The sequence below is a fragment of the Procambarus clarkii genome, chromosome 45 (assembly GCF_040958095.1).
Source record: "Procambarus clarkii isolate CNS0578487 chromosome 45, FALCON_Pclarkii_2.0, whole genome shotgun sequence".
NCBI lineage: Eukaryota > Metazoa > Arthropoda > Malacostraca > Decapoda > Cambaridae > Procambarus > Procambarus clarkii.
Window position 1 is genome coordinate 8,694,176 of NC_091194.1, and position 12,500 is coordinate 8,706,675.

The following is a 12,500-nucleotide window of genomic DNA, read 5'->3' on the forward strand; positions in this document are numbered from 1 at the left end:
GAGAACGGTAAAGTAGAGCTAAAAGCACTTATCTATCTAAATAAACAGTTTCTCGAGTCCTCTCGACAGCAGTGGCTGCAAAACTGTGCGTGAAACGCAGGTTTGCCTTACACCTTTCATACGCACGGCTCGCCTGGATGGCCTGCCCTCCCTGTAACTTCTGGACCAGGTATAGTGACCCGTGTGAGAAGACTCGTCCTCAGTCTTGACCCGTTGTGGTCGGACGGGTCAATAAATACATCAGAGCCTACAATCCTGGAGAGGTGTTCCTGGACGTACTGTTACGTACGACAGATGTACTCAAGTAACACACCACACGCACTACGTAACACACCACACACGCCACGTAACACACCACACACGCTACGTAACACACCACACACGCTACGTAACACACCACACACGCTACGTAACACACCACACACGCTACGTAACACACCACACACGCTACGTAACACACCACACACGCTACGTAACACACCACACACGCTACGTAACACACCACACACGCTACGTAACACACCACACACGCTACGTAACACACCACACACGCTACGTAACACACCACACACGCTACGTAACACACCACACACGCTACGTAACACACCACACACGCTACGTAACACACCACACACGCTACGTAACACACCACACGCTACGTAACACACCACACACGCTACGTAACACACCACACACGCTACGTAACACACCACACACACTACGTAACACACCACACACGCCACGTAACACACCACACACGCTACGTAACACACCACACACGCCACGTAACACACCACACACGCTACGTAACACACCACACACGCTACGTAACACACCACACACGCTACGTAACACACCACACACGCTACGTAACACACCACACACGCTACGTAACACACCACACACGCTACGTAACACACCACACACGCTAGGTAAGGCAGGAGACACAGGTGCCACTGTCAGTGCCGCAGGGAGGGCCAAGTGGACAGTAATAGCCAGGCCAGGGGAGAGTTGTGGCACTACAGGAGCGCCTCTGGCACCTGACGGGCGACTGTGGCAACTGTGGTAGGTGTCCTGGGGTGTGCTGCTTCCCTGGCAACTCTTCACGTACCCAAGTGTATGTACACTTTGTTGTGTGTGTGTGTACTCACCTAGTTGTGTTTGCGGGGGTTGAGCTCTGGCTCTTTGGTCCCGCCAAAATTTGTGTGTGTGTGTGTGTGTGTGTGTGTGTGTGTGTGTGTGTGTGTGTGTGTGTGTGTGTGTGTGTGTGTGTGTGTGTGTGTGTGTGGGTGTATGTGTGTGTGTACTCACCTAGTTGTGCCTGCGGGGGTTGAGCTCTGACTCTTTAATCCCTGCTCTCAACTGTCAATCAACTGGTGTACAGATTCCTGAGCCTACTGGGCTCTATCATATCTACATTTGAAACTGTGTATGGAGTCAGCCTCCACCACATCACTGCCTAATGCATTCCATCTGTTAACTACTCTGACACTGAAAAAGTTCTTTCTAACATCCCTGTGGCTCATGTGGGTACTCAGTCTCCACCTGTGTCCCCTTGTTCGCGTACCTTCCATGTTAAACAATTTATCTTTATCTACCCTGTCAATTCCTCTGAGAATTTTGTAGGTAGTGATCATGTCTCCCCTTACTCTTCTGTCTTCCAGTGTCGTAAGGATTGAGAACAGATGTGGATGAATGATTTCTAACTGTGTATTGAATTCGCTTCGAAAAATTCCTGACCTGCTCTTTTCCACTAATTTACGACTTAAATAAGGTGTGACATCTCTGTGTGACTCATCTGTGTTTCCAGTTTCCAAATTATGTCCTCTCGGTCTACTGTTCCTTAATGTAACTCTTGCTTCTACATCTACTTTGTCAATAACCCTTAGTATCGTGTACGTCTTTATCATGTCTGCGCTATTCCTTCTTTTCTCCAGTATAGTGAGGTCCAGTTCCCTTTCTTTCTTTCTTTCTTTCTTTCTTTCTTTCTTTCTTTCTTTCTTTCTTTCTTTCTTTCTTTCTTTCTTTCTTTCTTTCTTTCTTTCTTTCTTTCTTTCTTTCTTCATAGCTCAGTCTCCTGAACCAGAAACAATCCTTGTTGCATGTTTTTGAACATTTTCTAGTTTTACTTTAAGTTTGTTTAGATAGTAACAAAGATTGTATACAGAGATTGGAAGGGAACTAATTTGTCCAAATGCAGGCGATGAGTCACAATAACGTGGCTGAAGTATGTTGACCAGACCACACACTAGAAATTGAAGGGACGACGACGTTTCGGTCCGTCCTGGACCATTCTCAAGTCGATTAATTTGTCCAAGTTCCCGAAGGATAACGGAACGTTTGCCAGTATGGCTTATTCTGCTGGTGTGTGCCTCTGGTGGTAGATCTAATTGAGAGAGAGAGAGAGAGAGAGAGAGAGAGAGAGAGAGAGAGAGAGAGACAGACAGACAGACAGACAGACAGACAGACAGACAGACAGACAGACAGACAGACAGACAGACAGACAGACAGACAGAGAGTTATGCTCTACATCCAGTCAGGCAGAAGCCCCTGCTTGTTACCTCCTGTCTGCTGTCTGCTGTCTGCTGTCTGCTGCAGGGTCAACCGCTATATATCTGCCTTACGTATACACACACAAATCCATTTAATCTAATAAAGGGTTGCGATAAAATCTGAAGCCATTACTTGCAATATATGTCCCGAGCCCAGGCTCAAAGGGCATTAGAAGCCGTTCATAAACTTTCAGTCAATTCACGATGAATGTTATGACTGTTAACAACGACGGACGGCCAGGAAATTGCAGAGAAAATAGATTTAGCAATTGTTAAGATGTATGGAGTGTGGTGTAGATGTGTCCACAGCACGCCAGCAATGGCTGCATGTCACTCAATGTTGACCAGACCACACACTAGAAACTGAAGAGACGACGTTTCGGTCCGTCCTGGACCATTCTCAAGTCGATTGAAGTCGGAACGTTGTCGTCCCTTCACTCTCTAGTGTGTGGTTTAGTCAACATATTTCAGCCACGTTATTGTGACTCCTCTTCTGCATGTCACTCAGTGTCCCCCGGGAATGGAACGGAACTATCAGGAGAGAGCGCCAAGCCATTACGACTATATAGCACTTGGAAGGGATCAGGATAAGGATTTGGGATGGGACGGCGGGGGGGGGGGGGAAGAGTGCCCCAGACCAAGCTGAATTGAATTTAGTTTTTTTGTTTTTATTGCGGTTAAATTGATAAGGAATCAGTCGGTAAAGGTGAGTGAGAACTGATGTAAAGGTCAGGGTAAGAGAGCCAAGACTGTGGTATGTAAGGTTGGAAAATGCTGAGAGGTATGCCACCAGGCTAGTCCCCGAGCTGAGGGGTATGAGCTACGAGGAAAGATTACTGGAACTAAACCTCCCGAGACTGGTAGACAGAAGAGTTAGGGGAGACATGATCTCTGCCAATAAAATTCTCAGGGTAGACAGAGATAAAGTGTTTAACACGGGTGAAGCACGAACAAGGAGACACAAATGGAAAATTAGTACCGAAATGAGTCACAACGACGTTAGAAAGAACTTTGCAGGCCAATCACGTTGTAGGATCAGCAGGAGGAGGCACGTGACAGCCTCTTCTCACCACTCGTCCACGTCACTATATGCAGATTTTGCTACCTCTTCCCAGTTCATTATTCGTATAAGATTGTCATCACCTGCAAACAATAACATAAAGGAGTTGATCTATTCTCAGTCTCAGCTGGTGAACTGGGCATTGGCATACATGTGTCCGGACACCGGCGATGTTATGGTTGTTTCAGAGTGTCCGGATACCGGCGATGTTATGGTTGCTTCAGTGTCCGGATACCGGCGATGTTATGGTTGCTTCAGAGTGTCTGGACCCCGGCGATGTTATGGTTGCTTCAGTGTCCGGACACCGGCGATGTTATGGTTGCTTAAGAGTGTCCGGACACCGGCGATGTTATGGTTGTTTCAGAGTGTCCGGATACCGGCGATGTTATGGTTGTTTCAGAGTGTCCGGATACCGGCGATGTTATGGTTGCTTAAGAGTGTCCGGACACCGGCGATGTTATGGTTGCTTCAGGGTGTCCGGACACCGGCGATGTTATAGTTGCTTCAGAGTGTTTGGACACCGGCGATGTTATGGTTGTTTCAGAGTGTCCGGACACCGGCGATGTTATGGTTGCTTCAGAGTGTCTGGACACCGGCGATGTTATGGTTGTTTCAGAGTGTCTGGACACCGGCGATGTTATGGTTGCTTCAGAGTGTCTGGACACCGGCGATGTTATGGTTGCTTCAGAGTGTCTGGACACCGGCGATGTTATGGTTGCTTCAGAGTGTCTGGACACCGGCGATGTTATGGTTGCTTCAGAGTGTCTGGACACCGGCGATGTTATGGTTGCTTCAGAGTGTCTGGACACCGGCGATGTTATGGTTGCTTCAGAGTGTCTGGACACCGGCGATGTTATGGTTGCTTCAGAGTGTCTGGACACCGGCGATGTTATGGTTGCTTCAGAGTGTCTGGACACCGGCGATGTTATGGTTGCTTCAGAGTGTCTGGACACCAGCGATGTTATGGTTGTTTCAGAGTGTCTGGACACCGGCGATGTTATGGTTGCTTCAGAGTGTCTGGACACCGGCGATGTTATGGTTGTTTCAGAGTGTCTGGACACCGGCGATGTTATGGTTGTTTCAGAGTGTCTGGACACCGGCGATGTTATGGTTGTTTCAGAGTGTCTGGACACCGGCGATGTTATGGTTGTTTCAGAGTGTCTGGACACCGGCGATGTTATGGTTGTTTCAGAGTGTCTGGACACCGGCGATTGATATATCATGATAATAATGTGACTGTGTACTCTCATGAAGTTATGTAGGTCGACTCTCATGTCGACTCTCATGTCGACCCACTAACAAAAATATACAACAAAAATTACCATATTGTAAAACATTACCATAGTATAGCCAAGAAATGTTGATGACGTCATGCAAAATAGTCAAAATAAGAGATCATTGCAGTATGTGTTGATATGTAGTTTAGGGAGGCCACGTGGCATCATATATGTTCCCGTCTAGTATTATTATTTCACACCAATTTTCTTTTAATTTTTTTGGTTGGACTGATGCTGGGTCGACCCGGGCACCGCCGGGTACCATATGAAGTTCAATATATAATTGTAGATGGATGGAGGGGAAGGGAACTATCGGGGGGAAAGTGCCAAGCCATTACGGCCATAAAGCACTGGGAAGGGGTCAGGATAAGGATTTGGGATGGGACGGGGGAAAAGGAATGATGCCCAACCACTTGGACGGTCGGGGATTGAACGCCAACCTGCATGGAGGGAGACCGTCGCTCTACCGTCCAGCCCAAGTGGTTGGGGATAGATGGATGGAATGTAACAAAGGGGCAGAGGCAGGCATTCAAACCATCATACATGTACTAATGTTGATATATTTTTTTTTCTTTTTAGGTGCCCCGTGGAGAGTTTGAAGAGGAGTGCCAGTAGTGACACTATCAGTACCAGTAGTGACACTATCAATGCCAGTAGTGACACTATCAATGCCAGTAGTGACACTATCAGTGCCAAGTATCCACTGTAGACATTCATATTTCGTTCCAGCGTGTGTTCATAGCGACCCGTACGAACCTCTTACCATATATATCTATTACCGTTAACAGGTGTGCAAAAAAAAAGAAAGAAAAAAATACACACACACATATATATATACAGTACACATTCCCAGGAGACTTGTGTTGGTGGGAGTGATCATAGTGTCGTAGATAATGTGGACTGGTGCCGCGAATTATATCCCATCCTGTCGACCAATTACAGTGCCAGAGATTGCGTAATGGTGGTGAAAGTAACGGAATTAACGACTCTTGATGTTAATACATTCTGACCTCCCCGGTTTCCCCTAATGACCTGACCTTTCCCAGGGAGAGACTCTCAGGTCAGGCCCATCGCATCCCTGCTCAAAGTGTGTGTGTTGTCCTCTTTGAAACTGACTCGAGGCTTCGTGTGTGTGAGTGTGGCTCTCAGGCTTAGTGTGGAGTACTTCGTGTGAGAGTTTCGCTCTTCATGTGAGTGATTTGGAGTGCTTCGTTCAAGTGCTTCGCGTGAGTGTGTCGAGCCTCTCAAGTAAGTAGGAGCTAGAGAAGGGGTAAGGTTTGGTGCTACTCTGTTATCGATTTGCTCAATAAAGGCGTCCCATCGACGGAAATCAAAATACTGCATTGCTAGTGTGTGCGTGCGTGGGTGTGTGTGTGTGTGCACGCGCGTGAATACCTGTCTGAAAATCCAGTTATTGGGCCCAGAACCAACCTACCTTCGCTGGGTCTAGAACCGTGAGTGCACCAGGCACCAGGAGAACCAAGAGTGCACCAGGAGAACCAAGAGTGCACCAGGAGAACCAAGAGTGCACCAGGAGAACCAAGAGTGCACCAGGAGAACCAAGAGTGCACCAGGAGAACCAAGAGTGCACCAGGAGAACCAAGAGTGCACCAGGAGAACCAAGAGTGCACCAGGAGAACCAAGAGTGCACCAGAACCAAGAGTGCACCAGCCAACAGAGACAACCGAAGGTGCACCAAGAGGCTACGAGAAGCCAGAGTGGTGCCCTAGACGACAGGTTAGAGTCCATTACATAAAGCTGTTGATGTACTACAAAAAGCCGGGGGTGCACCAGGAGAACCTTGAGTGCAATGAGTGCACCAACAGATACATGAGTGCAGCAGGAAAGCAGTGAGTGCACCTAAGAGAGTCGTGAGTGCACCAAGAGAGTCGTGAGTGCACCAAGAGAGTCGTGAGTGCACTAAGAGAGTCGTGAGTGCACCAAGAGAGTCGTGAGTTCACCAAGAGAGTCGTGAGTACACCAAGAGAGTCGTGAGTGCACCAAGAGAGTCGTGAGTGCACCAAGAGAGTCGTGAGTGCACCAAGAGAGTCGTGAGTGCACCAAGAAAGTCGTGAGAGCACCAGGAGAGTGGAGAGTGCATCAGGAGAGTCGTGAACGCACAGAGTTGTGAGTGCACAGAGTCGCGAGTGCACCAAGAGTTGTGAGTGCACAGAGTCGTGAATGCACCAAGAGTTGTGAGTGCACCAAGAGTTGTGAGTGCACCAAGAGTTGTGAGTGCACCAAGAGTTGTGAGTGCACCAAGAGTTGTGAGTGCACAAAGAGTCGTGAGTGCACCAGAAGTGTCGTGAGTGCACCAAGAGTTGTGAGTGCACAAAGAGTTGTGAGTGCACAAAGAGTTGTGAGTGCACAAAGAGTCGTGAGTGCACCAAGAGTTGTGAGTGCACAGAGTCGTGAGTGCACTAGAAGTGTCGTGAGTGCACCAAGAGTCGTGAGTGCACAAAGAGTCGTGAGTGCACTAAGAGTTGTGAGTGCACAAAGAGTTGTGAGTGCACAAAGAGTCGTGAGTGCACAAAGAGTAGTCAGTGCACCAAGAGTTGTGAGTGCACAAAGAGTCGTGAGTACACAAAGAGTCGTGAGTGCACAAAGAGTCGTGAGTACACAAAGAGTCGTGAGTGCACAAAGAGTCGTGAGTGCACCAAGAGTCGTGAGTGCACCAAGAGTCGTGAGTGCACCAAGAGTCGTGAGTGCACAAAGAGTCGTGAGTGCACGAAGAGTTGTGAGTGTACAAAGTCGTGAGTGCACCAGAAGTGTCGTGAGTGCACAAAGAGTCGTGAGTGCACCAAGAGTTGTGAGTGCACAAAGAGTCGTGAGTGCACAAAGAATCGTGAATGAACCAAGAGTCGTGAGTGCACAAAGAGTCGTGAGTGCACCAGAAGCGTCGTGAGTACACAAAGAATCGTGAGTGCACCAAGAGTCGTGAGTGCACAAAGAGTCGTGAGTGCACCAAGAGTTGTGAGTGTACAAAGTCGTGAGTGCACCAGGAGAGTCGTGAGTGCACCAGTAGAGCAGCGACGTCAACTAGAAGCTTGAGCAGCAGTTAGTGCACGGCGCACTAGCTCACCAGGCGGCAGACAGCGGTGCACCGTGCACCATAGTAAACGTGAATGAACAAAGCAGCTCGGGAAACTGGCAATGCATCAAGCAGCAAGACATCGCGCGGCAGTGCACCAGGCAGCAGGGCGCCCGTGAGTGCACCAGGCGGCAGTGCACATAGCAGCAGTTCACCAAGCAGCAGCAAGGGTTGCCACGAGTGCAAGAAGCACCAGTGCTCCAAGCACCAGTGCACCAAGCACCAGTGCACCAAGCATCAATGCGCCAAACAGCAGTGCACCAGGCAACAATGCACTAGACAGCAGTGCACGAGGGAGCAGTGCACCAGGAAGCAGTGCACCCGGCAACAGTGCACAAGACAACAGTGCACCAGTCAACAGGGGCAGCCGTGAGTGCGCTAGGCAGAGGGGGAGGAGGGGGGGACGATGTGAGTGAATCAAGAATCAGGGAAAAGTTATAGAGTGCACAGGTAGCAGGGAAAGCCGAGAGTGCACCAAGCAACAGGGAACTACAAGTGCAGGAACTAAGAGTGGTGGTCATTTGTGTATCGGGAGGAGCAGTCAGTGCACCATCCAGCAGGCCGCGAGTTCACCAGGAAGGGTAACGGTGCGACTGACAACAGTGCACTATCCAACAGAGGACGCGTGAGTGCACTAGCCATCAGGGAAGCCGTGAGTGCACCAGGCAACGGGGGAACCGTGAGTGCACGAGGCAGGACGGGTGTGATCACGGCTCCACTATGCAGTGTGGGCGGCGGTGAAAAAGTGGCCCTGCCATGGCCACAGTGGCCGTGGGCTGAGGTGGCCCGGGGGCGCCATGGATGCCGGCCCCTGGCAAGGATTCAGAAACGCCATTCTGCGACTGTGGACGCGGCGCGACGCCACCAGGGATGACGCCAAGGAAGGCCATTCCTCCGCATCAAGGGAGACTATGACGGCGGGAGGCGAGACGGCGCCCGTGGCCACCGTGTCACATTCCGTGGCTACCGTGTCGCAATCCGTGGCCACCGTGTCGCAATCCAGCCTGCCGCCCCTGCCCGTGCCCGCCCCGCCAGTCAGGACGCCGACCCTCCGTCTGCGACCCCCGGGGGAGGCGGCGCCACTGGAGGAAGTGGAAGAAAATGGCGGCGAACAGGATGCGGAAGCCAGCGTGTGCAAGGCCCAGGAACAACTGGATACTTTGATACGTAACCGTGGGTACCTCGTCAAGGATCACATCCCCAGGAAGGTTCTGGAGGAGCAGGTGATGGAGAACATCCGCAGGAGGGAGAGGATTGCCAGGATACTGCGTCATGAGGAATTACCTCCTGCTGTGGTACCCCTCAGTCCTGGTACCATCGCCGCCGCTGCCCTCATCGCTGCAAGGGAGCCGCCGCCCCCGCCTGATCACCATCTTCCTCCGGAAAGGTCGGCTGAGATGATGAACCTGCTGACTAAGGTGAGTACTTTTGATCTTCCATCATAGTTTAGGTCTTCCTACCTGAGGTTACTCCTAGCGCTAAGATCCTCTTAAGCTGAGTTCCTCCTAGCTAAGGTCCTCTTATCTCATTCCTCTCAAGCTTTGTACGCTTGTGGACATGAGTATGCAGATTAGGTATGATTATTGACTGTGAGAGACGGAACAGGTATATGTAAGAGGCAAGAAGTGGGTGCATGATATATTCCTCCATCTAGGTAGCTGAAAATATAATACTTTCCCTCGTAACATGAATTTCCGCTTACCTTCACCAGCGGTTATTTGTTCAATTCTTAATGTTATTATTACACTTGCAGAATGGCATTTAAACCCGAAAGTTTAATTTTAATGTCGTAAGAATTTGCTATTACATACGACGGTAAATTGGGTTTATAATGTTAATAATTCCTATTTTTTGTGGACGGATATTTTCGCCCTAGGCTTGCCTAACTTGCATACTGGATTACCACTCTCATAGTCCACTTATATTTTAAAATCATTTGTAGTTAATTTCGACCGTGAATTGTAGTAGTTTATAAAGTATGGAAGTAATTAATGGAATATTTATGTGTTGCGAAATTTATTGTTTTCGTATCTAAGCCTCCTCTCAAACCGTTTTGTTGACATTTTCCGATAGGGCAAGAAGCAAATGTACACCCAATGATGTTTTGACTCTTGGGATTTGCCACATATATTTGTAGTTAATATATATATATATATATATATATATATATATATATATATATATATATATATATATATATATATATATATATATATATATATATATATATATATATATATTTAACTGCATTTTATCCCCTGGATATACACACCAAAAGGTGTCCTCCGCTTCTCAATGTGTATGTATAGTATAATGTATATTATATTATATATAATTTATATAATAAATCCTTTACGTGATTGGTTAACTTTTAAAATTAAAAGATTATATTAAATACAGTACTAGGCTTCCCTCCGTAGTCCCGTGAATATATATACAAAATAGAGAATAAATTAAATACAGTACTAGGCTTACCTCCATATAAATACAAAATAGAGAATATATTAAATACAGTACTAGGCTTCCCTCCATAGTCGTGTTAATATGCAAAATAAAGAATATATTAAATATATATATATATATTATATTATATACATAAGTTTGGTGTTTATAGATTCATCCCGTTAAACTTGTATCAAAGACTTGAAAATATAGGATATTCGTGGATCAATTTGATATACTAAGGACATAGTATATACTTATATCCAAGACGAAGAACACAGGATATTCGTATAGCAAAGACTAAGAATATGTTCGTAGATCAAAGCTTAAGAATAGGTTCGTATGTAAAAAAACAAAACTAAGAACAGGATATTCATAGACTAAGAACAAAATCTATAATCATCCACTAAGAACAAAGGATATTTGTTGATCAAAGCCTCAACTTGGGCAATAGGTTAGGAAAGCTTTTGATAAGTAAGCTCATATTCAGCTATAATGACTTGTCAGTTATTAACATAATGACCAAATATATATATTTATGTACACTTTAAGAATTACGTCACAGTCAGTTAGTGTAACTAAATACGATAAATTTATTGAGGTATAAATACACACAAAGGGATTATTATTATTATTATTAACATCTTAATTGACAAAATTAATTAAAATTTTGCCTAATCTGAGGATTTTGATAGTCTTATTAAAGTGAGGATAATGCTGGTATTCACTGCCACAAAGGGATGAGGTAGTTCAAGAGGTCATCAATCACCAATTAGTGCGGTGGTGGTGTCATTAGGTGTTTCCTAGAAAGCCGGTATTACACCGGGATTAATCAAACCATTAATCAAACTACGTGGCCATGGTGGAGGAAAGATGTATAGGTTTCGTAAGTAGGGTACGGAAATGCTTGATGAATCATTGTACAGTTTTTACGTGCTATCGGTAACTATAGGGCGTCTGGCCACACTCTCACAGTTGCTAGGGCTCCCGCGTCCCTCCATATAGATGTGCAAGGTATCTCTAGCCTCGTGAAGGTCAGTGTTGCATGGGTACAGGGGGCGTTGCAAGCTATACTGTGTCAAAGGTCACCGGTACGTTGTTATTGTTGTTTTAGCTTCAGCTGCTGGGAACCAAAAGTTGCAAGTATAGCACGGCCTATGGTGAACCCGTAGTGGACTTACCTCACACAGCTTTTTTTTTATTATTAACATCATTAGGTACATCTGCATTTGTGCAGCTAGCCCTAGACTATCTGACGGGGAGTACAGTGTGTCAAAAAGCTAGCTACGTTGTGCTAAAAAATCCACATCACACAGGATAGTTAATCATACAGAGGCACATAATCAGTAGTCAGCACTAACAAACAGTAGCGGGGATGTCCTACACAAACTCTACGGCAAAATTGTAGCAAACTTCACTTACTCTTGTAGGGGAAACATCGCCTATGAGAAATAGGCGATGTTTGATCTCATCCATCCATCTCAACCAGCCATCTCATCTATGAGAGGAGATGGCTGGTTGGTCATGAAGACCACTGTCTTTACCTGTTATTCATCATCACTATCCCTCACTTTACTACACATTTTCACACTCCCAAACACACTTAGTCGCCTCTACGTTTCCGAACACTCCCTATAACTCCCCCTAAACGCTCCCAAAAACCCTCCAACACATAGTCTCCCCACATAGTCTCCCCACATAGTCCCCTCCACAGTCCCCCCCATAGTCCCCCTCACATAGCCCCCCACATAGTCCCCCCACATAGTCCCCCCCACATAATCCCCCACATAGTCCCCCCACATAGTCCCCCACATAGTCCCTCACATAGCCCCCCACATAGCCCCCCACATAGTCCCCCCACATAGTCCCCCCACATACCCTACCACCCCACACTCCAACACCATCTTCTAAACTCAAACATTCTCTTTCACACTGAGTACTTAAAGCGGATGGCAGAATAGAGTCCTGGCACTCTCATCTCTTTAAGTGAGAGCTGGCTGCTTGTGCTGTGGAGGAGGTGAAGGAGGGGGGGAGATGAAACAAGGGGTGGAGGGAGGGTAGGAGGTGGGGGGGGAGGG

The 12,500-nt window shown here is 47.1% G+C and overlaps 2 protein-coding genes across 3 annotated transcripts in view; both read left to right on the plus strand.

Moving 5' to 3' along the window:
- LOC123770179 (uncharacterized) overlaps window positions 1-12,500 on the plus strand; it is a 101,990-nt gene that overhangs the window by 15,750 nt on the left and 73,740 nt on the right. For both annotated transcript variants that reach the window (XM_069301353.1, XM_069301352.1), the window contains exon 2: window positions 5,469-9,398. In XM_069301353.1, coding sequence (XP_069157454.1) covers window positions 8,778-9,398 — 621 coding nt within the window. In that variant the 5' untranslated portion in view covers window positions 5,469-8,777. The remainder of the gene's footprint in view (window positions 1-5,468; window positions 9,399-12,500) is intronic.
- On the plus strand, window positions 4,072-4,827 carry LOC138350415 (uro-adherence factor A-like). Its single transcript, XM_069301048.1, has one exon. The coding sequence runs from the start codon at window positions 4,072-4,074 to the stop codon at window positions 4,825-4,827; it is 756 nt and encodes a 251-aa protein (XP_069157149.1).